Below are 26714 nucleotides of genomic sequence, written 5' to 3'. Positions count from 1 at the left end.
GAGAGGGACGGGGATCGCCTCGGAGGCCAGCCCTCCCCACGCGGCCACCGGACGCGCCTCCTCCGGCAGGCCGACGCCCAGGCGCCCCAGCGGCTGCCCCTCGCCGGCAGCCGGAGCGGGAGGGCGATGCGTTTGGAGGCCGCCGGCGCGGGAGAAGCGCCCTCCGGCGGGGACGATCGCGGGGACGCGCAGGTGAGGCGGGGGGCGGGCGGGCAGCGGGGCGGCGGGGCCGGGGCTGCTCCGCTGCGGCGCGGGTCTTGGGCCGGCATGGCCCGCTTGCGTTGCCGGGACCGCTGAGGGGGCGAGCGGAGGGGGGCTGCCCCCCGGGAAAAAGGCGGCGCGGTGGGGGCGACCCTGCGAGGTTCCCGGGAAGGAGTGGCGCCCGCAGCCCCAGCCCTCCCTGCCGGAGCGCCTCAGCACCTCTGCGCGGCCTGCCCGAGCTGCCCGACCATTTGCCGGAGCCCGGGAGGCGGTGGGTGGAGGGCCGGCCGACGGGTCCCCTTCCGGGCATTGAGGGCTCAGCGGCTTTGGGTCGGCTTTAGGACGGCTCTGCACGGAATGCAGGCAGCGGCGGCGCCCCGTTTTCCCCGCAAGCAACCTCGGAAGCCTCTGGTTGAGCCCGGGCTGCCTCGAGGAGAGCCGTTCTCCCGTGGGTGTCTTGAGTGGTGGGTAATGATTGAGCCGAGCTGTGATTTGTGGTTTATTATTGATTTCTTCCACTTATATGGTTGCCCAGATCACATACATGACTCTGGGCACAGTACAAATTTAAAATAAAATATAGTTACTAAAATACCTTTAAGAGCAAAAAGCCCACAGCAGCTGAAGACCCATAAAAGGCCTTCCAGGTGGCCAGGGCCTGGGCTTCTTTGCACACTTTGGCCCCAGCCTGGGCAAGAACCGGGTCTCCAAGGCCTTTCAGAGGCTGGCAAGGGAATCTTGGTGGCCAATACTCTGGTACCCGCAACAGGCTTCTCCTGCTGGATCAAATGGGAGAAACATTTACTGGGGAGTAAAGAGGCTGACCGTAAGCCACGCAGGGACTTTAAAAGAGACCGAGCCAATGCCGCTTGCAGATCGGTGGTGTCACATGTGCCCAATGTTGTGGCCACCGAAACAGCAACAAAGACACCAATGATTCTGCTAGTGAGGGCAACCTGTTGGGCTCCGTTTTACAGCGAGAGAGCCTCACTGGATTCTGGATCCCTTGGGCCTCTGCACAGAGTTTCTTTGGTAGCTGCAGCAGCATGGAACTAAGTTGCCTCCGCTCTCCCTGGGACGCTTCCTGCCCAGCGCCAACCTGAGGGTGTCCTGGTGGTCTGATCCTGCTTCCTTTTCAAGGTCAGGCAGAGCAAGTGGAGCCACCAACCGGAGAGTCCTTCCTGCTGACACAGGAGAAGGAAATTTCCCCAATGGAGGTGCTATCTTGATGGACCTGCTCTCCCATCTGGAGGGGTCAAAGATCGAACCAGATCCAAGTGCTGCACAGGCAGGAAGAATGAAATCTCACATCTGCCAGTCACAAGCCACAAGTCAAGGGTAGCCTTTCCCTTCTTTCACAGCCCCTCTTGTGCCCCCCCCCCGCATACTCCTACCCCAGGGAGCACCAGCTGGCGCCATTGACTCAGTGCCAGATGTGCAAAGTATTTCCAGCTTTACAAGAGCTGAGGAACTTAATCAACAATGGTTGCTTGTTCTGAATCCTGTATCTTCTGCGATTTCTCATCAATTCAGCCACATTTTCTGGCTTTTTTAAAACCTGGTTTCCATGAGCGACCAGTTGGTTTCGGCAGGAGAGGGAAATGTATTTGCCTCCTGCCTCTTCTTTGGGGTGATTACAGGGGTCCTGTCTCCTCCTGGCCCCTCCGATCCTCCCAGGAAAGGCCCAGGGCGTTCTTGATGGGATCAAATGCTTGCGGATCAGATGCTGCTTCAATCCTCGTCTCCAAGGGGACTTTCAAAATTCCCAGACAGGTGGACAGGGCTTTGGCTCTCCTGTCCCAAGTGTGGGGCTGTCACGTGGTGGTGTTTTCTCAGAGAATGGCAAGCATGGGGAAGGGTGTGCATGCAGGCCCAGGACACTTTGTCTATCTTGAGAGGAGAAGATAAAGAGTGAGAAGGGACAAAGTCTGGTAAAAGTTCTGTTTCAAGTAAACACCCACAGAGTGCTGGAACTCTCTTGACTCAGAGAAAAACTACTCCAGTCGCCACTCTCTGACTTCATTTGTTTTCTGGAATATTCTGAAACACACAGAGCACTTTTTTCTATCTGTGAGGCACAGGTCCGGCCTCTTCAGTTGCTGCAGGTGCAATGGCTTCATTTCCGGCGGAATGAATTGCCCTGGGCTGATTCAGGTGCTTCTGGCCGGTCTGTAGAGCTGAGCTGAGCTGAGCGTGGCTGACTCATGCCCAGCTGGAGGGATGAACTGGCCGCAGAGTCCCGGCTGCCTTCTTGGGCATGTGCCCATCCAGGCTCTTGCAAGGGATGGGAAGCAGAAGGGGGGGGCATCCTGGCAGACCCAGAATGGCAGGAGGCTCCTTTCTATGCCCATTTGAAATACAAAAAGGGCTAAAATGCTTTGTGTGATCTTTAAAGTGTGGCTCAGACTCTTAATGGGTCCCTTTCGCCTCCTGAATGGAAGCTCTTAGAAAGAGCTCGAAGGCTGCACGAGAACAACAAAGGGCTTATTTCTGTTTATTTAAGATATTTCTGCATTTCCCTTCATAGAAAGATGTTGGGGCAGTGTTCAAAGAACTACTAATGAATGTGTTTACACAAGTAAATTCACTGTAATAAAAATGTAATGGAATTAGTCACACTGAAAATGACAAAAGTGTAAAAATGGAACTTCCTCTAGAGTCTAAGTGCCTGGCTTCGAGGGAAGCTTTCCCAGGATCTGGCAGCAGCTCACCCTCTTGAGGAAAGGGGTTTTGGCAGGAGGAGGGAGGCCTCCAGGTGTTAGTGACCCTCGGGCAAAAGAGTATTTGGGGGAACTTCTCCAGAAGATCTTCGGATGCAGACAGGCTGCAGCAGTGGTGCAGAGTTGGCATCGTCCTGTGAATGACCCTGAGATTTCAGAGGCCCAGAAGTGGAGGTGAGACAAGCTGCTCTGAAGGCAGCTAGGGAGACGCTCCGTCTTCCGGGTCACGGTTGTCCCAAAGGTGCTTCTTCAAAAGGCGGCTGGACTTTCTTTTTTGCTTGAAGATGTTTCGCTTCCCATCCAAGAAGCTTCTTCAGTTCAAACTTGTTTGAAGGGTAGTGTAGTTCAATGGTCGTCATTTCCCCACCTGTGGCTCTTTTGCAAGCACTTGGATGCCGACTGAACACTCACAGGGGGAACAAACTTCCTTGGCACCATCCCCCCCCCCAGCCTGGGGAGGGGAACATGGATGCTGCTGTCATTCAAGAAGAACATGTCAGGCGCAAATGAACCAGGAGCATTTGCTGAGTTCAAAACCCAGAAGAGTTTACTATTACTTCTATACAAAAATCTAGTCAACTAACGATCAAACCTGAATTGGCACTAGGTAAGGGTCAACAGAATTCATGGGGGGCTGGACCTGGGTCTCTTGTGGCAATGCAATGACTTCAAACGGGTGGCACGTTTAACCCCACCTGTCAGCTCAGCCTGCTGTTCTACAGAATGGTTAGTTCACGAGAGTCTGCAAAGCCTCACACTTCTCTGGTCAGGATCAAGTCCAAAGTGTGCAGGTGTCTTTCGCCACCTTCGTCTGGATGAGGCTGGATTCCCGAGGGTCTCTGGAGGAGTTTTGTCTATCAAAATCAAGAGTGGCAAGGAAGGGACGGTGCTTGCTCTACAGAAGGACCAAGGGGGGGATGCTCCTGAGGGTCCTCCTCCTGGTCCCTGGTCAGCAGCGCAAAAGGCCTCTGATTGCACAAAAGAATCATTCCAGAGGAATGGAACTTCTCATCCTGAATCGCTGAGTGGTGTGTCCTGGGGGGCCAAGTGGCCGAGCTGGTTTGTGTGGAGATCGTTGTGTTGCTTGCTCAGTGGAGGAGTCGAAGGGCCAAGCGTGATGGTGGGTGCTTTCCTCTGAGGGCAGAGGGGGCATAGTGGGCTCCAGGGCAATGCCTTTCAAGTGCCACCCCTTGGCTCTGAAGCATGTGTGCACACGCGTTCCTGCTAAGCTTGTCCAGCATGCGTTGGGTGGAGACCATCTCCCTCAGCTGAGTTCCCAAGGCTGCGTCTTTCTGCCCCTGCTGGAGACTGAAACATGCAGATGCACCCAGAAATGGAGCTGTGATTCTCGCTCATTCCAGCTTGCAAGTTCCAATCTGGCCCTCCTGCGTGAGGGACAACATAGGGTCCCTCGGGTGGGCCAACAGGTGTGCCTGAATTACCTGAGGCATGTTTCTCTGTGAGTCCGGCCAGATAACTCTCCTTGGACTTAAGCAGAGCCCTGTGTGCTGTCAGGGGCCTCCAGGGCAGAGACGTCTCGGTCACCAATGACGGTCCTCTTGTTCTCCACTTTGCCTGTCATGGAAAATTTCTTGCAACATCCCAGGTTGCTGAGCAACCTGCTGTCTCCTCGCTCTGTCCTTCCTTTCCCCACTTCCAGGAAAAGGGAGGGGCCACGGGTGCCATCAGCATCATGCCAAGGGGCGTGGCCAGGACGGCAGTGCATAAACACCTGGCTGTGTGCACCCCAGGGCTGGGTAGGTGCCCACCTCCTCTGGCTGGAGAGCCGGCATTCCTGGCCTGGGGGAAGTCATGAGGAAGGTGGACAGAGGCTCCTTTCGGGTGAGTGTCCCCCTCCTTCCGAGGGTCCTCCTGCAAGGAGAAGGTGGGGGTGGGCAAATGCTTTCTGTCCTGGGCAGAAGAAAGGAAGGGGCTGCCTCTCAAGGACCCCCTAGTCTCTTCCCCACTCTTTCCAGGCACAGACCCTCTCCGGCAGTTGTCCTCTAGGCTTCTGCTGGGGACAAGGGACACTCCCTCGCCTGGGGGGAGGGGAAGCAGGTGTCCCCCTCTCTGTTGATGGGCTTCTCTCTCCTTCTGGGAATTGGGGCTCCTGAGCAGCTGTACAAGCCTGGCCTGGGCTTCTTGAGGGCTGGGGCTGGTGTGGCTGCTGGTGAGCTGCTCAGCTCAGCTCAGCTCAGAGAGAGATGCCACTGCCACCATGGCTGCCCCTGCCTGCAACTCGTCCTCTGCTAACCAGCCAAGCCTGTTGGGGAGGTGTTGGGCTTTCTGCCAGAGCCAGTTCCCAGGATGCTCCCTCCCCCTTTTTCCCGCCCAGCCCCTGCCCGGAAGCCCCGAGGAGCTCTGCATGATGGGATGCTGTGGGGCTGCTGCACCAGCCGATTTCGGCTCTCCGTTATGGTTTGGGAGCTGGTGGCTCTTTCAGCTGAGGGAACGGATTTCATCAGTTGGGTGCAACTGGGGACGTGGCCAGGAGACGGACCCTGCCTGGCCCCCTCCCTGTCCTGATATTGTGGATAAAAAGCCTCCTCTGTGGGGGGTATTTGCATCCTGTGATACAACAGAAGCAACATATTTTGTGGTTTATTTTGAAAAAGACATCATCACCCCAATTCCTGCTGCTCTGGCATCCAGAGGCCTCTGTTCAAATCTGGCCGATTCTCCATCTTCTCCAAGATCTTCCGAGCAGGATCTTCCCCACGGCTGGGCCTAGTTTTACTTGGGGGCTGCTCTGAGGATCTAGAAGGGGGGGGGGAAGGACTGGAATGGGGGTGCTTTGGGTGGCTCCAGTTCCTGCAGGTTATGAGAGGGGCTGCTCCTGGGCCTTCAGTGTTTGGCTGTTGATTCTAAGTTTCTGAAATTATCTCAAGAGAAACTAGAGGGAGACAATTCAAGACAGTAACAATCGTGTATTATGGACATTGGAACTCATTGCTGCGGAGAAAATAATAGAGGGGCTGTGGTTATTTACCCTCCCCCCCTTACATGCTGCTTTTGCTTCAAGAATCTTAGGAAGCAAATATGGCGGTTTTCCCTCCCATTCTGTTTTGTCCCATGACAACCCTGTGAGGTGGGCTCATCAGCCAATGAGCTCCAAGCCCTTCCAGCCCATTTTCCCTTCCGGTTCCAGTCAGCCTTGGCCTCTCCTGACACTTTGTGCCATTTTCTTTGGGAGACCCACTCGGGGGCGACAGCAGGTGCTCCTCTCCAGCGTGACTGTTCTGGGTCAGACCGGCTGTTCTCGTGCTTGCAAGGAGCCGCCTCACCTTTGCTGGGCCAGCCTATCCCCATCCAGCTCTAACATGTGAGCGAGGTGCTTCCTCTCTGTCTCTCTCCCTCTCGCTCTTAAAAAGTTCCGCTCCTCGGATCAACATTGTCCTGGCCCAGATTTCTCTGAATCTGTGCAGACTTCCCCCCCCCTCATCCTCCCCCCCCATACTCCACAGAACTGGCCCTGGAAGAAGCTGAAGAGCGTGGTGCAGTGGTCGCCTTGCGTGGTCTCCTTCCGGAAGCGCTACTCCTGGGTTCAGCTGGCCGGCCACGCAGGTAAAGAGCGACTCTCGCACCGGGAGGAGGCTGGGCTGGCATCCTCCGTGGGGGGCCTGCCGAGCCCTTCCTCCAGCAACCTCTCCATCCTCCTCCACTTCAGGCAACTTCAAGGCTGGGGATTTGGGCCACGTCTTGAAGAGACACTGCTCCAACGAGCAGCAGTGCCTGGAGTGCCTGGGAGGCGATGCGTTGCAGCCCTATGTCCCAGCATATTATGGGATGGTGGAGCACGATGGGGAGCCCTACATCCAGATGGAAGACCTGCTGTCCGGCTTCGAGAACCCTTCCATCATGGACTGCAAAATGGGCACCCGGTGAGACTTCTTTTGCTCCCTACTGGGGGACTCGGCTTGGCCAAATACCCTTGGCAGGGGGGTGGGGACGGGGGGGTGGGCAGCCTCCTTGCAGAGAGGTTTGCCCCACAAATGCCTCCAAGGGCGCTTCCTTCTCCCTGCCCTGCGCAGGACATACCTGGAGGAGGAGCTGGAGAAGGCCAGGCAGCAGCCCTGTCTGCGCCACGACATGTATGACAAGATGATGGCGCTGGACCCTTCCGCCCCCACGCCAGAGGAACACGCCCAGCGTGGCGTGCTGAAGCCCCGCTACATGCAATGGCGGGAGTCGCTCAGCTCGACCAGCACACTTGGGTTCCGCATTGAGGGCATCAAGGTGAGGAGGGCAGAGGGAGGCCTTCTCATTAGGAAGGCAACCAGCCTCCAGCTGCAGGCAAAGTGCTCCATCACCTGGCTGGCTCTCTGCGTTGCTGCGAGAGAAGCCCAGTGTGGGCTGGGGAGGGGGCTTTCCTCCTGCCCAAGCTTAGCTGCCTTTTGCCCATTACAGCCGGGCGTCTCTCTTGCCCGGTCCCCTGCCATCCAATGCTCTGTTCGGGGAGAGACTCGGGGGAAGCCATCCCAGAACCAAGCCTTGTGCCCTGGGAAAGGTGTTCAGAAGAGGCTCAGGGTGGCTCCCCCGGGGCATAAACAGGAGGGAGGTAACCTCCAAGCAGACCAGCAAGATTCTGCTCCTAGAGCCGTCTCCACGGAGCTTCCTCCCTGCTCTTCTTGCGGAGCCTGTTCTCCAATTGAGGTAGACTGACCAGGCTCTTCCTCTTCCTCCCCCCCACCCCCAGAGGGCCAGTGGCACCTGCAGCACCAGCTTTAAGAAGACCCGGCAACCTAAGCAGGTCGCGGAAGCCTTCTGGGATTTCCTGGACAGGGACAAACACCTTCTGGTAAGGATCCAGCTTCTGCCCAGTGGGCGATGGGGCTTGGGGTACTCCCATCACCAACAGCCCCAGCAGGAGGCCCCTGCCGTTTTCTCAGCCCTTCAGCTCTGGGGATCTGCTGCAGGATTCCTCTGTCATTGCTCTGGTGGTGGCTTTGATGGCCCAGCAGCCCCAGCAACGGAGCCTCTCACTGGAGTTGAATTTGATGCAGCAGCTTTGTTGCTCTGATATATGGAGCTCCCAGCTGAACCAGGGGCCTCCGTCAATACTCCAAGCCTCTTCACTGTACAGAGGGTCAGCGGGAAGGATCCCTAGCCCAGCTTGTGGCTGCTTCACTCCCGAGGATCATTCCTTTCTCCACAGAACAGCTACCTGGACCAGCTGCGGGAGGTGAGAGCAGCGCTGGATCAGTCGGAGTTCTTCAAGGCACATGAGGCGCGTTTTTACCTTTGTTTGGGGAGAACCTCCCAGAAGGGTAACCTTGCCCTATTATCTGGATGCCTTTTCTGGTTAGGTTGGCACAATATATTAGCATTGACAAGTGGTGGCACCCTTCTAGCTTGATACTGTTGACTGGTTCAGTAAAGCCTGTTTAGATGCCCCTTGGGCCAACTTGGCTAAGCGAGATACACTTCCTGGCATTTTCCTGCCAACCAGACGGGCATCTGCCTGGCACCTTCATGGCCCTTGCTGAGTCTTCTTTCTCTGCTTCCAGGTTGTGGGCAGTTCCCTCCTTTTCGTGCATGACAAAACAGGGCTTGCCCGAGTCTGGATGATTGACTTTGGCAAGACGGTGCCGCTGCCCGAAAAACAGACCCTGACCCACCGGCTGCCCTGGGTGGAAGGCAACCGTGAGGATGGATACTTGTGGGGCTTGGAAAACCTCATGGCAATCATGCAGAGCATGCTGGAGAAGCCAGACAGCGCCCTGGACACAAGCCCAACATAACCAGAGGAGCAACGTGCTGCAGCTTAGTCCCAGCAGTCTCAGCCAGAGATGCTAAGAAACCCCAGGAATGTCTAGGGCTGGACAGCAGCTCCCCAGCGAACCTGGCAGCAGCATTCCAAATGCCCAGCAGTCAATCTTTATAGGTGTGCGGAAGGCCAGAGGTCCCCAGGACAGAGCTGGAGTCCTGAGGTGTTCCTTAGAAGCTGCAATCCTATGTACAGAGTGCCCTGTAGGGAGCAAAGCTAGTTTTTGAACAAGCAGAAGGGGCAGACTTAAGAGTACCAATGGCAAAATTTCTTCTTGAGAGAAGAGGGGGTGCTTCTCAAGCACCCATCAATCAAATCAGCTAGATGTAAGGACCCCAGGCGGAGCCGCTGTTCTCCATGTGAGCAGCACCCAGAAGTCTCTGCAAAACATCTTTGTGTGGCTCAGGCATCGAGTTTTATGGTGCAGAGCCCTCCTGGTCATCCTCCCATGCTTGAAAAAGGAGCTCGGCTGAAGAACTTCCAGGTCAAGTGCTGAATGTAAGTGTGTATAGAAACATGATGGAAAAGGTTCCTTTTAACCTTCCTTCCAACCTGAATGCTGAGCCGCCCTAAGACAGGTTCCGTCTCTGCACTAGTGACTTGGACTACAAAGGAGGATTGCTAGGAAGGCACTTCTTTATTGGTTCCCCTTTATTAAGCAATCTAAAGGACACCTAGAATGGCAAGCCTGATTGGGGTGGCCTGTATGTTTGATTAAATAAATGAATACATTCAAGTGATCTATGGTTGGTGCTCTAGGTGAACCAGCAGCTTAGGTGAGTCTAGGGAAGTAATCCAAGAAAAATCTGGAGAGACCATCTCAAATTCAAAATGGCTTTGAGTTGCTGGCTCCTGGGAGGGGGGAACTTCAAAGCGTCCAAATCAACAGTCATTTCTTGTAGTCGCTTGGCACAGAATGAGGAAGGAGAGGCTATTTAAAAAACCAGGCATAAGGGAAAGTCTGTGGGCCAGAACAATAGTGGCAGTAAAGCGTAAAGGAGCTACAACAGCTAAAAGGGAGAAGCAAACAACAAGGCCCCAAACATCACACAGTCCAGGCCCAAAGTATCAAGGAGAGTTGTGCTCCTTTATTAACACCAGCAGCACAGGGTGAAAAGGCATGTGGTAGCTTCACTTTCACACGGGCATTTCTATTCCCTCCTACTTACAATTTCGAAGTTGGTCTTGTTTATAATCAGAACAGTAAGCTGTTCTAATTTCTAAAGGCAAAAAGCACTCTGCTGAGAGGAAATTTAAGCTACCCGAAAGCCTTATTTCCTCCATTCTTCCTTCTACTGAAACACAAAGGTCTAATACCAGGTTGGTTGGTGTAAGTGGGCTTTAAGAGGGGCCTTCAAGGATAAGCTCGTGTCTCCCCAACCTTGTCCTGGAGCTCTGCAGGCACAGGGGGGGGGGGCAGCCTCCTTCCAGCGCAGGCTTGTTGCTACTAGAGCGCCCTCAGGCCCTTGGCTGCAGCAGCACCGCTTGTCCACACAGTCCCTCTCGTACCCCCCCTGCGGGCACAATGTACACCTTTCCGTCAGCCGCCCGCCTGGGACTGAAGCCCGTCAGCTGGGCGTTGCTCTCCTGTATCTGAGCATAGCTCCACAGCTGATAGCGGTAACTCTTGCCGTGCTTTGACAGCAAGTAGGTCTCAGTGACGGCCTCTAAAGGGACGGCCGAAGTAGCATGGCTGGCATGGAAGAGCCCCGGCATGTCCTTGTCCTCCTGGCAGGCAGGTAGGTGGAAGCCACTCTTCAGACCAAGCAACGCTCCTGGGAAACAAACGAGATTGGGGTGGGGAAGGTTTCTGAGCCCTTAGTGGAACTGCTGAAGGGGAGGGGGCCTTTACTGCTGTTCACACAGGCCAGTCCTGATGCTGAAATCTAAGCCTGTCCCTGGCCAAATCTGTCCTCCCCAACCGACCTCCCACAACAGAGATGCCTTAGAATCTGTCCCCCCCCCCCCGCAACTTGGTCATCCTCCAGATGTATTGGGACCAAGATTCTCAGAATCCCCATCCAGGGACATGGATGGACCATGCCATTCTGCCACATTTCTCCCCCAAAGCAAAGCACAAAGCTGTTCTTTGGGATATCTAGAAATGAACCCCAACCCACAATCCCAGTGTGGCAACAGCACCCCCTTGTGGACAGTTAATAGCCAGCAGAGCATACCTGAGGCAACAGCCCAATGAGCCTTGTAGCCATTCCGGAGGCAGGGCTCGTGGTTGTAATCCTCGTCATAACTGTGGTAGGCATTAAGGTCCGGTCTGAAGACTTTGGCTCAAGACCACGTTCCCACGTAGCACTGGCTGTCTTTGGTGAAAATGCCCTCCCCCCCCCCAGGTTCAGAGGCCACTGACGAGAGACCAAGTGAAAGTCTCAGCTTTCACAGTAAACAGTTTCAAATTTCAGAGAAGCCTTGAAGGAAATGGAAAGGAAAAGTTTCCGTAGAGGAGGATACGGTATCAGCACAGGGAAACCAGCACCAAGATGCTGAAGAATTCTGTCGTGGTTCCATCCTTGCAGGCCACCAGAGAGCAGCTCTGCTTTACAGGGGAAGACTTCTTCCGCCAGCCTGGCCATGTCAGCGGCTGAAGTGGGTGGCAAAGGAAATGCTGGGACAGCTACCAAGCAGCCCCCCCCCCCCAGCGATGCCCTGCGCAAGAGGGGATCCAAGCGAGCAGCCAAACTGCTGCCAACCTTCTCTTGGGAGCCTGACAGACTCGCCGGTCACCTCTGCCTGTCCTTCTCGGCTACTGACCTGAGAACATTTCTCCTTGCGCCGTGTAGCCTCTCTCCAAAGCCACCTGCCGAATTCTCTCCAGGGGAACCTCAGAAGGCAGGTGGAGGTGAGCGCCAGCCATCCAAAGGGCCACCAAACCACACCTGTAGGAGGAAGAAAGCGGCGGGGGGGGGGGTGTTTTGCTGGCTGCACAAAGTCTGACGCTCTTCAGCCCAAGTGACCAATACCGGAAAGGCCAGTTACGAAGGCTCGGCTCGGTGCTTTCCAGAGGGAAAGCTTTCACATTCAGGCCGCCCCAAAGAGGGAGACAGGCCAGAGCCCCGCCAGCTTCTCCGGCTCCGTCTGCGCCGGGGCGGCCAGAGGTTTCCTCCTGGGCGATACTCACTGCGGGCCCTCCTGGATGAGGGACGGGACCGGCTGGAGGAACAGCAGCCACGTCAGACGCCGGCTGAACCTGCAACAGCAGCGGGGAGAGGCAGCCTCAGAGGCCCCGCCGAGCACCAGCGGCCCTTCCCGCCCTCGCCGCCCCTGAAGCAGCCGCGCTCGGTAAGGCCAGGAAGAAGCGGCGAGCCAGGCTCCGTTAATGCACACGAGTGACGGCTGCCCTACCGGGCCTTCTGCCGCCGCAGGAGCTCCCTCACGCCGTCGCGGTCCCCGAGGCCGGCCGCCTGCTGTGGCGTCGCCCGGAGGAACGCAGCGGCCCGCGGGGGCGGCAACGGCGGCGGCGGCGGCGGCGGGCTTTCTGTCGCCGCACTCGGCACGCCCTCCGCCATGCCGCCGCCGCAAACCCAGGGGGTCAAGGGTTACGACCTTTCGGCGGAATCGCCATTGGTAGGTTAGGCGGCGCTCGGATTGCGTCATCCACTCGCGTCAGAGAGGATATCCCGGCGTGTGACGCGCCGATCTTGTCGCGACTTGATCAATCAACCAATCGAACACTGCGGCTGGGATGGTGGGCGGGCTGTGTCCCGGAAGAGGGCTTCCCATCCGGCCCCATTTGGGACGGGAGCAACGGTGAGGCACGCTGCCCATTGGACGTCCGCGAGACAGGAGGAAGCCGTCATCTCTCAGCCGTGATTGGCCAACGATCGTCCAATAGTGGAGGACGCGAGGAAGGGTCGGCGGGAGCGGTGGCGGGGCGGCTGACGCGGCCTGCGTGGGATCGGTGAGGGATCGGGCGAGCGGGGCGCCATCCGCGCGTGGGGTGCCGCTGGTCGGGCCTTCCCGTCGAGGGCAGCCGCGCGGACTGGGACCTTCGGTTCTCCGCCATCGCCGACGCCTCCTGGCCGGCATCGGGGCGGGGCGAACCCGAGCATCCAGGTTGACGGCCGTCGCAGCTCGAACGGAATTACGGAGAAGGGAAAGGCGGGGGAGGCGGAAGCAGCGGTCGCCTTTTGGAGGAGGGAGGAGGAGGAGGAGGGAGGAGGGAGCGGCCGACCGACCGTTTGGAGGAAGGCGCTTTCCCTGCCCTCCGCCTCGCCCGTCCCATCAAGGCAATCTGGTGGCCTCACACCCACCTCATGTTTCACCGAGGAGTGGTCCCCTTTTTGCTCCCAGCTACGCGGTCTCAGTAACCGGGACCCGCGGGCTCCTCCGTTCCCTTCTGTGGAGCGTTGGTGGGCGGGTGGCCATTTCTTTGGGGCTGGCTGAGTGTCCCAGTTCAGCTTCTCCGTAGTTAAGCGTTTTCTCTTGCTTTTCGGTTTTTTCTTTTAACACAGAAATTTATTACTCCGTTTGGCTGAATCTTTCCATTCCCCGCCAGCCTCAGACTTGCAGTTGTCATGGCGGTCCCAGAACCCCGGTCCAATCACACCATCTACATCAACAACCTTAATGAGAAAATCAAGAAAGACGGTGAGTTGCGGGTGCTAATTTAGTGCTAATGCGGTGTGGCTTTACGAGTGGTCATTTTGCCTTAGGAGGGCTGCAATTCCTGCATTGGTGATCTCTTTGGGGTTCCCAGATTCTTCTGAAAAGGAAGAAGGATATTTAGAGCGGGTGAGCGCATATCACAGTGCCTGTACTTTGTGTGCAACTTTGCTTATTCTTTTCTTGGTATTTATGGAAGGGCAATAACTGTCCCAAAGTTCAGAGAAAGTTTCTGTTTTAAAAAAACAGAAACCAACTTGTCTTTTGACTGCAGGAGATACAGTTGTGCAGCATAGAGCAAAAGTTAAAAATGTGCCTTTTTCTCCACAGAGCTCAAGAAGTCTCTGTATGCCATTTTCTCCCAATTTGGGCAGATCCTCGACATTCTGGTGTCCCGCAACCTGAAAATGAGAGGCCAGGCCTTTGTCATTTTCAAAGAGATATGCAGCTCCACCAACGCCCTACGCTCCATGCAGGGGTTCCCATTTTATGACAAGCCCATGGTGAGTGGCTACCGTTCCTGGCTTCTGGAGGAAGGGAGGGGAGGCAGGTGGGTCTCCTGAGAAAGGAGATCTAATTGCAGTTAGCCAGGTGCCCGTGCACTCCCATGCAGCTTGACCAACATGGCCTTTTCTGCCATTCTGATCCAGGGAAGCTTGGAAGTTTGCTGGCCAGGCATTGGGTAAGGGTAACTCAGTGCTTCTTTTCCACACCCAGAGGATCCAGTACGCCAAGGTAGATTCTGACATCATAGCCAAGATGAAGGGCACTTTTGTGGAGCGGGACCGCAAGAGAGAAAAGCGAAAGCCCAAAGGCCAAGAGGCACAAGCAACTAAGAAGCAGATACCAGGAGCAGCTGCCCCAGTGGGCCCCTCTGTCCAGGGCACCGTGCCGGTGAGTGCCTGCTTCTGGGCAGTTTGGGGCTGCTGGTTCTGGGGGAAAAAACTCCTCTGCTTTCCTTCAGGAAGCCCAGCTCCAAGATGAAACCCAGACTCTGGCAGAGAGAGTGTGGGGGGAATCTTGTGGTTTTTTACCTTTAATGAAAGCAGGCCCTGAAGTGTGAACTTCTTCCTTCCTGGCCAGGTCTTGTGGTTCAGGGGTCCTTGGGGGCTTCATGCTGGCTTTTGAATGGCAGCTGCAGGAAATGGGGGTCTCTGTGCTTTTTGGAGGGGTGTCTCACAGGCTGAGGTTCAGGAGTGAGGCATAGTGTGAATCTCCCCGCATCTCTTGCTTTCTCCTCAGGGCATGCCCCCCATGAACCAGGCTCCCTGTGTGATGCACCACATGCCAGGGCAGCCCCCTTACATGCCACCCCCAGGCATGATGCCACCACCTGGCATGGCGCCGGGCTCCATCCCCCCAGGGGCAATGCCGCCACAACAGATGCTGCCAGGACAGATGGCCACAGCGCAGCAGGTGAGTGACCAAGGGCCAGCTTGGCTGGTTAATCGGGTAGAAATCCCTGAGAGTTTGTCTTGCTCCTGTTTTGGTCAGGGGGTCGGAGGGCTGCCCCTCCATTCCCTGGGCTTCAAGCGATCAGAGTGATGCGGTGCTTCTACTCCCTGCAGCTGTCGGAGAATCCACCTAACCACATCCTGTTCCTCACCAACCTTCCCGAGGAGACGAATGAGTTGATGCTGTCCATGCTCTTCAATCAGTAAGCTTGGCTCTTGGGGGGGGGCTTTGGGGGAGGACCGGGCAGGGCCGGCAGCGAAGGACTGTCAGGTGGGGAAGGTTGGGCTCCCCTCCACGGTCTGTGTGCTGCCGCCTTTCCTTCCCTGATGTCCGCAAGAATGCGGCCTTGAGCACACAGACCGCCCCTCTGTTCTCCAGCGCCTCCTGCACGTTCCCTGCTTTCTGGTCCTTGTTTACTTCTTGCATCCCTGCGGCCACCTTCCTGCCCCAGGAGGCCAGCCTCGCGAATTCAGCCCTGAGCGTCTCTTTGCTTGGCCACAGGTTCCCTGGCTTCAAGGAGGTGCGGTTGGTGCCCGGGCGCCATGACATTGCCTTTGTTGAATTCGACAATGAGGTGCAGGCCGGTGCTGCCCGCGATGCCCTCCAGGGATTCAAGATCACCCAGAACAACGCTATGAAGATCTCCTTTGCCAAGAAGTGAGCCCCCCCCCCAGGTGGGGGCAGTTCCTGAACTGTGGGCCTTTTTTTCTAGTTTTTGCCTGTAAAATGGTTTGTGTTGTTTCTCTAATGTTGTCTCCTGTGCAAGGTAAGTGTGTGTGGGCGTGAATGGGTGAGTGAAAGAGAGAATTCGCAGTTGGATGAAAGGCAGGCGGAGCTATCTGTCCGTTGGGTGTGAGTGGCGTCTGAGAGGAAGCGGCCGATTCCTGGCAAAAGCTTTGTACCCAGAGTCTGACGGCCAGACATCGCACCTGGAGCTTTTCCTTTTGGCAATAAACGTGTTCCTTTGTTCTTTTGGTGGGCTTTGGCTCTTATTGACCAGAGGCTTGTGGGTGTCCGTTCCTGGGGCGGAGGACGGCAAGGGTTGCTGTGGAAGCCCTTGAAGCTTTTTCTCTCCCTCCTCTCACCACAGGCCAAGAGAGGATTTGCCGGGGTGGGTGGGGGGGCAGAGGGGGCCAGCCAGCACCCAGCTTGGGCCCTGGCCCCACCTGGCTAATGGCGTTTCCAAGCTGGCTTATTGTAGGCAAGCTTGCCGGATGCTGCTGCTTAGTTCATAAAAGAGTCACTCTTTGCTTTTGGTTGAGAGAGCAAAGGGGGTCTTTCCAAGAGTGGTTATCAGTGGGGGTTTTTTTTGTTGCTTTAAAACTGCCAGAGCAGATGCTGTATTGAACGCTTAACTGCAAGTTCGGCATCCCTAGTGGACAAACATTTGGAACTCGGAAGGTGAGGGAGGGGGTGTGCCACAATGACCAAGAGCTACCAAAGTCTTGCAAAGCTGAACCCGCGGCCTGCGTGCCTTCCACAGGAGGGGGACCCTTGCAGGTTCTGCCGAAGAGCAAGTTTATTCTCCATGGCATGCATCATATCGCCCAAGGTTACATCAGCCCCAAGCACAGCAGCAGCAGCAGCAGAGTTTGGACAGCCAGACTCAAAGCCCCTGGGGAAACTGCCGGGTCTCCAGAGCCTTGCATAAAGGCTGACAGGGTGGGGGCCATCCAGATTTCCAGGGGGGTGCTGTGTCCCCTGCGGGACTTCAACCAAAGGGATGCAACTTCTGGCTCCCCTCCCCTCTTCTGTCTCTAGCTCACTCAAAGAGAGATCTGCTCTGGCCTCATGGGTAACTCCTCCAGTGCAGGAAAGGCCCTCAAGGCTTGGGCTCCCTCCCTATCCCCCCAAGTAGAAATGGGGAGGGGGTCATTGCCTCCCAGCCATAGCTCCAGCTTCTGCTTCCTGGCTGGCCAGGGAAAATGGGAGCTTGGAGCTTGTGTGACGGGTTGCCTGGGGGCAGTGGGGCTCCTCCTGCCCAAAGGTTTTGAGCCCAGAGCGGTCCACGAGGGCTCCTTGATTCTCTGCCTGCCTCCAGCGCCCGCCTGGAGAATTCCTTGGCGGGAGGGAAGGGCCGGGGTCTTTGCTCCCAAGACCAAGGATTGGCACAGGCCTGAGGTTTGCCTGCCGCTTCCCCAGCTCTGCTGTTTTCCTTCTGGGATCCCTGCCCAGGGCAAGAGGTTTTCCTTGCCAAACGAGTTTTGCAGGATCCTGCAACCCCAGGTGGGGGTGGGGAGGCTGCCAAGGTGCAGCCAGGAGGCTACGCAGGAGCAGCAGCACAGAAACCCTCCTGTTTTCTGCAGGGATCCCCAGCCCCAGGAGGAGCGGTATTCCTGTTCCACTTTGGCCAGGTCTGAAAAGCAGGAAGAAACGCCCCGACCCCAAAATTTAAAAAAAAAAAAAAGCTTAGTGGGAAAAGGATGTGTTTCAATCCATGTGGAAAAACCTATCGGATCTCATCCAGCCACCAATTAGGAATATTTAAGATCTCACTTCTGAGCATGAGCAGAGTGCTCCCAGTCAGAGAGACGCTACCTTCCCTTGTCTCCTCCCCTGTCCTTTACACCCACGGCCCAGGTTGGCCTGGGCTGAGCCTGCACTACTGGTGAGCGGAAGGCCCCCTCCGGGGCTGGGGGGCTCAGAGAGGCTAGAAGTCTTCCTGGGGAGGAGTTGGGGGGGGCGTCAAGAGGGCGGAAGGGCCGGGCCCAGATCCTGTCCCTGTGGCTGCGCTGCCAGGCGGACCTCTGGGACCTCGCGAGGGGCACCTCTTCTTGCCGTGCGGAGGGGAAGAAGCCGCCGCCCGGGGCTCCCCAGAGAGCCGGGAGCTCCAGCAGAGGCGCGGGGCCTCCTGGAGCCTCCTGCCTGGTGCGCGGCGCTCCCTGCTCGAAGGCGCGGACGGGCCGGTCTCCCCTCCCTCGGGTCCAGGGTGCAGGTGCCGGAGGTCCGCGCCCCGCAGGCGTGGCCAGGCAAATGAGGCGCCTCGCCTTCCAGCTGCCGCCGAGCGCCGCAGTCTCCGCTGCGCTCCGACGGTTCGCCGATGCCGTTGCCGCCGGTGCCCCCGCACCGTCCCCGACCCCGCCGGTGGCGGCCGCTGCGGGGCCTGGAGTGCGTGTTGCTGGGCGACGGCGCGGTGGGCAAGACCAGCCTGGCGCTCAGCTATAGCACCAACGGCTTCCCCGCGCGCTACGTGCCCACGGCCCTCGACCGCTTCTCGGGTACCGTCGCGGCGGCTCCGCCACGGGAAGGGCGCTGCCCTAGGCCGGCGCCGGGTGCGGAGGCTGGCGGGAGGCGGAGGGGCCGGGCGCGCCGGAGCAGAGTCCCCCGGGGCGGCCCGGCGAGGAGGGGCTCAGAGTCGCGTCGGCGGCTCGCCTCCCGCTTCTGGCCGGCGGACCCCCTTGGCTAACCTGAGCGCCTGTTGTGTTTCCCCAGCTGTGGTCCAGGTGGACGGCGCCCCCATCCGTCTCCAGCTGTGCGACACCGCCGGGCAGGTAAGGGCTTGTCTGGAGCCCCGGAAGGCGCACCTGGCAAGCGGGGCGGGCGGCCCTCCAGCCCGGAATTCAGGCTGCAGCGCGCGGCGTTGTTTTTGCTGCCGGAATCGGCGGCCCAAAATTTGGCTCGAGGCGCCTCGCCAAAGTGGATCCCGCGGATCCGGCTGCGGCTTCCCGGAATCCTTTGGAAGCGAGCCGGGTTCAGCTCCAAAGAGAGCAGCCTCCCCCGGGCGGGACCACCAACGGAGCGGAGGCAGCCCCGCTCTCTTTGGTCTCCACTCTGCTTTACTCCCACTCCGAAGAATTGGGGCTCTCTTCGCCGGTCTCTAGCTTCTTTCCAGTTGCCCCCACCCCCAGTATGGGGAGCCAGGCATTCTGCACACATTCTAGGCACACTCAAAATTCCAATGATCATTTATTACATTATTAATGCAAAGAGCAACTGGAGTTCTCCTACTGGAAGAGACTGAGCACGGGGTGGGGGTGGGGCTTTCAGGGCCTCCTGTTCACAACTGTAATGTTGGTGTTGCATCCAAAGCAAACTTTGGCCAGGCTTCCTGACCTGCTTGCCCTGAGCATCGAATTTGCAAAGGCCAAGGCTGGTTCCTGGATGGGGGCGGGGGGGGGTTTCTAGGAGTGAGGGGTGAGTCTCTCCTCATGCTGTGCCCTTCCCGCTCTGCTGCCAGGATGAATTTGACGCCTTGTGGCAGACCTGCTGCCCAAAGGCTGACGTCTGCCTGCTCTGCTTCAGCGTGGTGGCACCCACCTCCTTCCGGAACATTGCAGACAAGTGGTACCCAGAGGTGCGTCGCCACTGCCCTTCCGCCCGGGTGCTGCTGGTGGGGACTCAGTCGGACCTACGCCAGGACGTCAAGGTGCTGATTGCCCTCTCCCGGCGTCAGGAGAAGCCGGTGCCTCCTGCAGCCGCCTGCTCTCTGGCCAGGAAACTGGGCCTGGCCGGCTATGTGGAATGCTCGGCTCTCACCCAACAGAACCTGAAGGAGGTCTTTGACACTGCTATTGTGCTGGGGCTGCGGGCCGGCGAGGGCCCCAGGGGGCAGAGGGCCCCCCCCAGCTGCATCTGGGCCCTCTCCAAAGACTGGTGGAGCAAGTACGTTTGTGTGCGGTAGCCCTGGGTACAGCATCCCCCCCCCCCAGGGATGGGGCCTGGCGTTGGGATCCTCCATGAACTGGTGCATTGTGGTGCATTTCTCCTGGGTCGGGGGCCCAGGAGATGCCCAGAGCTGTGCCCCTCCTGAACCATCATGCCTTTCCATAGCCTGCCCTCTGTGGTGAAAGCCTCAAGCAGGGGAGGGCTGCCTGTGCAGGAGAGTACCCCCCAGGGCTCTTCCCAAGTGCTGAGGAAGGGCAGATCAAGGCTGTCCTCGCTCGCTGAGCACAAAAAAAATGGGGGGGAAGGCCTTGGGTACTCGAGGGGCAGAATGAAATGGAGCGCCTGTCATAATCACCCCAAGTGACGGTGGAAAGCTTTTGACCAAGGAGTTGATTTTATTGTGTTTTAAACAGAAATGCATAATCCAATAGTATCATTTTTAGAAGTGAAATGACATGCTTTAAAAAATATGGTTAACAAAACGTTTCAGAGAATTGGATTTTTTTTATTACATACAGTAGGCAAATCCCAGGCCTTAATCTCAGAGCCCTTGTTTTGACCCAGCCTGCTGACTTCTAGCCCTCTTCTCTACCTTGGGGTCCCTCAGGGGTGGGATCTCCATCCTGCTGATCTTCCAGCTGTAGCGGCTGCAGCCCCACAGATTGACAGGAGTGCCCAGTGCCAGCCGATCACCCTGCCCAAATATCTTTATGGAAGAAACAATTTGAGGTGGTGTGAGGTTTCTGTTCCCCTGGGCTTTCTGTACTAAATATTTGCTTTGCAACCATTATCTGTTTAAATGTATTTTCCCCTAAACAGAGTATTTGGGACACTCCCCTTTGAACCCCAAGATGTGGGTATTCTGAGAGAAGAACAGGGTCCGTGGTGCTGAGATTGCTTGTTTTCTTGCAGACCTTTCATTACCTAAACTAGGTAACATCATCCATGCTAGTAGAGGAGAGCTTTCTGCACAAAGCAGAAGCACTGAAACATTAAATCTATGGCCTGGCGGTGTTGTGCGCTTTGCATGATGTAATGGGACTTGTGAGGTTAATATTAACTGGAGCAGGGGTTGGAGTTGAGCTTTGTTGATAATGAGGAAGTTCAGCCTCCCTCCTGCCACCTGCTGTCAATCCAGGCCCTTTCTGGGCAACCTGCTTCTTCCTCCCCCAGTCCTGAAAACTGCCCAACCCAGAAAGGGTGACTCACACAACAGTGCTGACTTGCTCAAGATAAAGAATGCCAGATAAGGAGGAGAGGGAGGGAAGACATCTAGGCCCAACCTGCCTTTCTTGACAGGGTAGCAGAGATGCCAAGAAGAGGGGTGGGTGGGCTAGCGGTCAGTTGGAGTTAATCAGAATAGAGCTGGAAGGGACCTTGGAGTTCTTCTAGTCCAGCCCCCTGCTCAAGCAGGAAACCCTATACCATTTCAGACAAGTGGCTGTCCAGTCTCTTCTTAAAAACCTCCAGTGATGGAGTACCCACAACTTCTGGTGGCCAGCTGTTCCACTGGTTAATTGTCCTATCAGGAAGTTTCTCTTTAATTCTAGGTTGCTTCTCTCCTTGATTAGTTTCCATCCGTTGCTTCTTGTCCTGCCTTCAGGGGCTTTGGAAAATAAGTTGACCCCCTCCTCCTTGTGGCAGCCTCTCAAATACTGGAATCCTGCTATCATGTCCCCCCTAGTCCTCCTTTTCTCTAGTCTAGCCAAACCCAAATCCTGCAACCGTTCTTCATATGTTTTAGTCTCCAGGCCTTTGATCATCTTAGTTGCTCTTCTTTGCACTTTTTCCAAAGTCTCAACATCTTTTTTGTAATGTGACCAAAATTGGCTGCAGTATTCCAGGTGTGGCCTTACTGAGGCTTTGCAAAGTGGTACTAATACTTTACATGATTTTTATTCTATGCCTCTGTTTATACAACCAATTATTGTATTAGCTTTTATGGCTGCTGCCGCACACAGCTGGCTCATGTTTAAGTGATCGTCCAATAGGACTCCAAGATCCCTCACAGTTACTGTTTTTGAGCCAGGTTTCGTGTCTAATCTGTACTTGTACCTTTGGTTTTTCCTGTCCAGGTGTAAAACCTTATTTTTCTCGCATTATTTTGTTGGATAGGACACATTGTTCAAGTCTGTCAAAATCTTTTTGGATCCTGAGCTTCTGGGGTGTTGGCTATTCCTGCCAGCTTAGTGTCATCTGCAAATTTGATAAGTTCCCCTTCTATTCCCTCATCTAAGTTATTTATGAAGATATTGAAGAGTACTGGGCCTAAGACAGAACCTTCTCTCCATGTGGATGGACTACATTTAGTCAGCTGGTGGTGTTGTCTATTCCACCTTTTTCTAGCTTAGCAAGAAGTAGATTGTGGTCTCCTTTGTTGAATGCCTTGCTGAAGTCTTAAGTATACTATGTCCACAGTGTTTCGCTAGTCTATTCATTTGGTCACTTTGTCGAAGAATGAAATAAGATTGGTTCGGCATGATCTGTTCTTGGGGTTTCCTCCCTTGGGGTCTCAAGCTGCTTGCTGAGTGGGTGGGAAGGTCATATGTATCCCTAACTGTCCTCTGGGCTCTCTGAACCCTTGCCTCTCCCTGCCTGCTGCAGGACTCAGGAGGAGGAGGTGCCCTGCTGTGCCTTGCCCCTGAGTGCCTGCCGGGCATGGCTGTTTCCCTGGCAGAGACAGGGTGTTCCTGCCAAGAGCAACTTGTCTCTTCTGCCAGCCTCCCAGAGCGGGCTTGCGGGAGCCTGTGGGGCTGGAGGGGAGGGGAAAGTGAGGTGGGGGGGAGGGTCCAGCTGCAAGTGTCTCCCCACAGGTTGGGGAATAAGGTTCTACCAGGCTTAGGTGGGCTGCCCGTGGTGTGTGTGCCCGTCTGCTGCCAGGCCAATCAGGACTTTTTACCCTTTGTGGCTTGCCCTTGGTTCCTTCATGGTCCCAGGATCTCCTGGCCCAACAGCCCTTCCACGTTGAGTGTGTGAGGACATGAGTGCACAGGGACTGCGAGAACAAAGGTTTGATGAGAGCCTTGGCTGAAGGGAGGAGACGCCCAGCTTCCCAGAGGGAACAGCCCCCCTTTCCCTCCCTTGCAAAGATGGGTTGCAATATCCCTTTTCAGAACACCCGGATCCTGTGCTCCAGCAGAAGAACCACAGTCGAACCCACAGCCATACAAGGATTTGGGTGGAAACGGCCATACGGCTTGCATCTGAGGGGTTAAAGCCAGGCTATGCCCGGGCCAGGTGGAGAAAAGAGGACAACCCCGCCTCAGTTGGCCGCGGGGGTTTCCCCCGGAAGAAAGCCAGGCAAGCGCCTTTCTGGCTGAGAGCCAGCCGTGATGTCTCGCGGGGACCCTCAAATAACCCATTCCATTGATTTGGCTGAATGAAGGTGGGCGGGAGCGCGAACTCTACCGCCAGCCGCACACAGACACGCAGCCCACCACCCCTGCCGGGCGGTCTGCGCTCCTGTCACCGCGCTGCCCTTTTTATACCTTCCGTCCAAGCAGCGTTCCTCTGATTGGCGGCACGGCCTGAGCCTCAGCTCTCATTGGCTCAGCCGCAGAGCCAATGACCGCAGAGCTCGCCGGCCTTTCCTTCCACGCGCGGGGTGGGCCGGTCTTCGGTGAGTCGTGTGACCCTCCGTGCTTCCCGGCTCCGCCGCTCTTTCCTGCGCCCTTCGGAGCGGGACCCTCCGGAACCTGCAGGCCGCCAGGGGGCGTTCCCCACGGCGTGTGACGTCATCCCCCCGCGACGTCCTTCTCGGCCGGTTCCCTGGGCGCCGCCATATTGCGCGACGAGGCCGGCGGGGGGAGGAAGAGGCGGCGACAGAGGAGGGGGCGAGGGCCGCCGCGTCGCCCGCCATGTCGGAGACCTACGGTGCGTGGGCGGGGGCCGCGGGGGGGGGCCGCGGCGGCGGGGAGGCGCGGCGGCGGCGGGGGGCTCTGCAAGGGATGCCTCCCCTCGCTCTGTCTCCCCCGCAGACTTCCTGTTCAAGTTCCTGGTGATCGGCAGCGCCGGCGCCGGCAAGTCCTGCCTGCTGCACCAGTTCATCGAGAGCAAATGTGAGTCGCGGGGGGGCGCCGGGGGGACCGCCTCGGCCCGGGGCTGCGAGGAGGCGGGAGGGAAGAGCCCGGTGGGTTCGGGGAGACCCCGGGCGGCTGAGGCTCCCGCGGGCCTCTGCCGGGCTGCAGGCGGCGCCTTCCGGTTCCTCTGCGAGCGGCGGAGCCACGGCGGGGTCGCTCTCTGAGCCGCCGCCCCCTCCAGGTCCCGGGCCTGCCTCGGACCGCCCCGCGTGACCCGCCGCCCTCTTGTCCCTCTCGGCGCCCGGCAGTCAAGCAGGACTCCAACCACACCATCGGGGTGGAATTCGGGTCGAAGGTGGTGACCGTCGGCGGCAAAACGGTGAAGCTGCAGATCTGGGACACGGCTGGGCAGGAGCGATTCAGGTAAGCCGGGGTGGGGTGGGGTGCGCTGCTTTGGGGAAAGCGGGAAGATCCCTGCTTGCCATGCCTGGAGACTGGGACCCCTCTTGGCACCGGGAGACCAGCCCTGGTAGTGCCAAACTAGGAAGGGTAGCTGGAAGGGGGTTTAAAGGGTTTGGAGTAATCAGTTTTAGATTAGCAGTGGTAGGATGTTTATAAAGTAGATTTTCATGAGAGCCTGTGCTGCAGAGATTGTACGGATGCATCAAAGCTTGCAAGATCAGCCATCTGCTGAATTTTGTGGTTGATGTTATGCTCAGTTGTTAAAGTTCTGTTTTAAAAAAGATGTCAAGGACATATGTGGGGGGAGAGGTTCCCTCCCGATTAAGATTGATTTGTGCAAGGCTTCAGTTGCCAAAGTCTCCTCTGAAACAAAGAATGTTGTCTGGAAGTTTGAATCCAAACCTAGCCCCACATGTTGGCCTAGAGAATGCTCTGTTACCTCACAGAAGGATTCAGAATAATTGTGGCTCTAACTGCACAACCCAGCATCTAGGAACCCACTTAGACATAAGGCTCAAGTTAGCATTTGCGAGTGCCCTTTCAATTGTTTGCATTACATCCAGTCTGCCACACCTGTATGAAACCTTATTTACTTCTCTCTAGGTCTGTTACTAGAAGCTACTACAGGGGTGCAGCTGGGGCACTTTTAGTGTATGACATCACGAGGTGAGCAGTTGCATCCCCATCTCTTGCTTTTCAGCAATAGGAATTCCTGGGAAGGGGCCGTTTCAGCTACGGCTGTTCACAGACAATTTTCATTGTAGAAGAAAAGCTGTGATGCTGTTTCTTAGAGGAAATTTTAGTGCAGGGAGATTTTGGGGAGGAAACCAGCAAGCAGCTTGTGCAGAAATCTGTTTCCTTTCCCTCTTTGGGACAAAACCTTCTCTGAGCCTCCCAATCATCTGCTTGTCTGGCATTCAATCAGTCAATTCTGTCTTGCAGCAGAGAGACCTACAATGCCTTGACCAATTGGCTAACAGATGCCCGGACTCTGGCCAGCCTCAATATTGTAATTATTCTGTGTGGCAACAAGAAGGATTTGGATGCTGACCGGGAAGTCACTTTTTTGGAAGCTTCTCGTTTTGCTCAGGAGAATGGTAACGTGGGGTGGTGGTAGTGGTGGTGAGGCTGGCTGGGCTGGGCTGGAGGGAGCTGAGCCCCTGGAGCCTTGCTTTTCCCGGGGGCACCTCAGTGCTGCTGGGTTGAGAGGGGAGCATCTGCTCTCGGCTTCCTTCCGGGGGCAGCTGTGCGGTTAACCTGCTGGACTAGAGCAGGGAGAGTTGGCCGTGGTGAGCTGCTGCTGAGGTGCTTTGGGCTGAAGCAGCCAGCTCAGATCAAGTGCTGGGTTGTTTTTCCCAGCATCCATCTCTTGTTGAGGGCCGGAGATTCTGAAAACTCTGGGAGGCCTGGACTTGATCTCCAATGACCCCCCTCTCCTCCCCTTGGTTTGGGTGTTTCTCACCTATCCGTTGCTTTAACCAGACTCAGTTCTGGGCCCAGAACATACATTGAAGCATTAAGGCAGCGGTTTTAATCCAGCGCTTCTTACCCGGCAGAGCTGATGTTTCTCGAGACCAGTGCCTTGACTGGAGAGAATGTAGAAGAAGCTTTTCTGAAATGTGCACGGACCATACTGAATAAAATAGAATCAGGTGTGTCACATTTTTTTTTAGCAGATTTATGAACCATCTCAGTCCTCAAGGGCTCTGGGTTATATAACTATGGAAACTGTTGTGCAGTCAGCAGTACAAATCTTTCGGTTAATCCCTCGGTCGCCTGGGCCAGACGTGGAAAGACGCAGCTTAGGGGTTAGGGTCAAAATGGTTTTGAGCTGGTTGAAATTGGGTAGGACTCGTTCTCCCAAGTGCTGGACGATGTGCCAAGGCCAGGTGGCTATGCTAGAGCCTGCCCAAACCCTCTTTGGGTAAGTTGACACGTGGTGAAGGGGCTTTGGAACCAAGTGAGCATTGTGGGGCTGCACTTGGCTGTGGGAGAATGTGGCCAAAGCCAGTGGTAGCTGAGTCTCTCTTCCCCCACCAGGTGAGCTCGACCCGGAGAGGATGGGCTCAGGTGTCCAGTACGGGGATGCGTCTTTGCGGCAGCTGCGGCAGCCCCGGAGCAGCCAGGCACAGACGCGGCAGCAGTGCACCTGCTAGGGCCCAGGTCCCCACCGGCTTGCAAGGTGAGCCTGGGAGCTGCTCTCTCCAGTGACTCTGCCATTCAACGCCCTCTGTGCGCCTTTGCCTCCTGCACCTGGGCTGCGTGGGCAGGGGACCCTTCCCATTTCAGAAAAAGGGGTGACCAGCAGTCCTCCAGCCCCCAACCCCACCCCGTGGCCTGCTTAGCCCCCATGCATCGGAGCCACGGGCAAGAAGCGCACGTGGGCCCTTTTTCCTTCAGCGACCTTTCAGTGGGGATTGGAGAGCTTTGGTGAAGCTGCTATGTGGTCGGGAGGGTTTAGCCATGAGCCCATCCCCCGGAGGGAGGTGTGAAGAACTGGAGCCCCTGCAGAGCCCCACCGTACTCCTCCTCTTCCCTCAGTGCTGGAACTCCGCTGGTCTGGGTCCAGGGCTACATGAAGCCTCTCCTTCTGTTTGATTCTGCAAAGCAACAGGCCTCGTGGACTGAAGACCCTGCCGCACCCCCTGCGGTGGCTGCTACGGCCACTGCCGCTTCCTTCCCCTCGCCTTGCCTCCCATCCTAAGGAGAAATGTTGTGAGTTTGGCTCTCAGGTTTCCTAGCAGAAGGTTTGCACCAGCAGCTGTGGCCAGGCCCCTTCATCCACCCCCTCGCGCACTGCGGCTCCCCAAAGGTGTGGGGGATGCCCCTAGAGCGAGTGGGGCCTTCTTGGCCCCTTGGAGTGACTAC

At 56.7% G+C, this 26714-nt stretch overlaps 5 protein-coding genes across 5 annotated transcripts; 4 read left to right on the top strand and 1 right to left on the bottom strand.

The window, feature by feature from the left end:
* The first annotated feature begins 126 nt into the window (after window positions 1–126).
* ITPKC (inositol-trisphosphate 3-kinase C) lies at window positions 127–9718 on the top strand. The gene is made up of 7 exons (XM_015813861.1): window positions 127–192; window positions 6386–6485; window positions 6589–6802; window positions 6953–7157; window positions 7618–7719; window positions 8077–8148; window positions 8429–9718. Exons 1-7 carry the CDS (start codon window positions 127–129, stop codon window positions 8660–8662), a joined length of 993 nt encoding a protein of 330 aa, XP_015669347.1. The 3' UTR covers window positions 8663–9718.
* Window positions 9719–9755: 37 nt separating this feature from the next.
* CUNH19orf54 (chromosome unknown C19orf54 homolog) lies at window positions 9756–11861 on the bottom strand. The gene is made up of 5 exons (XM_015813896.1): window positions 11822–11861; window positions 11455–11579; window positions 11155–11284; window positions 10866–10936; window positions 9756–10463 (listed from the first exon to the last, which is right to left on the bottom strand). Exons 2-5 carry the CDS (start codon window positions 11555–11557, stop codon window positions 10147–10149), a joined length of 621 nt encoding a protein of 206 aa, XP_015669382.1. The 5' UTR covers window positions 11558–11579; window positions 11822–11861; the 3' UTR covers window positions 9756–10146.
* Window positions 11862–12532: 671 nt separating this feature from the next.
* Window positions 12533–15731, top strand: SNRPA (small nuclear ribonucleoprotein polypeptide A). The gene is made up of 7 exons (XM_015813895.1): window positions 12533–12601; window positions 13155–13290; window positions 13636–13808; window positions 14023–14199; window positions 14548–14721; window positions 14874–14962; window positions 15262–15731. Exons 2-7 carry the CDS (start codon window positions 13218–13220, stop codon window positions 15419–15421), a joined length of 846 nt encoding a protein of 281 aa, XP_015669381.1. The 5' UTR covers window positions 12533–12601; window positions 13155–13217; the 3' UTR covers window positions 15422–15731.
* Window positions 15732–17800: 2069 nt separating this feature from the next.
* On the top strand, window positions 17801–19381 carry LOC107285646 (rho-related GTP-binding protein RhoU-like). Its single transcript, XM_015813859.1, has 3 exons — window positions 17801–17978; window positions 18193–18251; window positions 18938–19381. The coding sequence occupies exons 1-3, from the start codon at window positions 17801–17803 to the stop codon at window positions 19379–19381; spliced, it is 681 nt and encodes a 226-aa protein (XP_015669345.1).
* A 3841-nt stretch (window positions 19382–23222) lies between these two features.
* Window positions 23223–26002, top strand: RAB4B (RAB4B, member RAS oncogene family). Its single transcript, XM_015813894.1, has 7 exons — window positions 23223–23238; window positions 23343–23423; window positions 23693–23807; window positions 24450–24512; window positions 24789–24943; window positions 25403–25498; window positions 25887–26002. Exons 1-7 carry the CDS (start codon window positions 23223–23225, stop codon window positions 26000–26002), a joined length of 642 nt encoding a protein of 213 aa, XP_015669380.1.
* Window positions 26003–26714: the final 712 nt, after the last annotated feature.

This window comes from Protobothrops mucrosquamatus, unplaced genomic scaffold (genome assembly GCF_001527695.2).
Source record: "Protobothrops mucrosquamatus isolate PMUCROS unplaced genomic scaffold, P.Mucros_1.0 scaffold201, whole genome shotgun sequence".
Taxonomy (NCBI): Eukaryota; Metazoa; Chordata; class Lepidosauria; order Squamata; family Viperidae; genus Protobothrops; species Protobothrops mucrosquamatus.
Note: the sequence above shows the minus strand (reverse complement) of the source record. Positions and strands in the feature narration are given on the sequence as shown.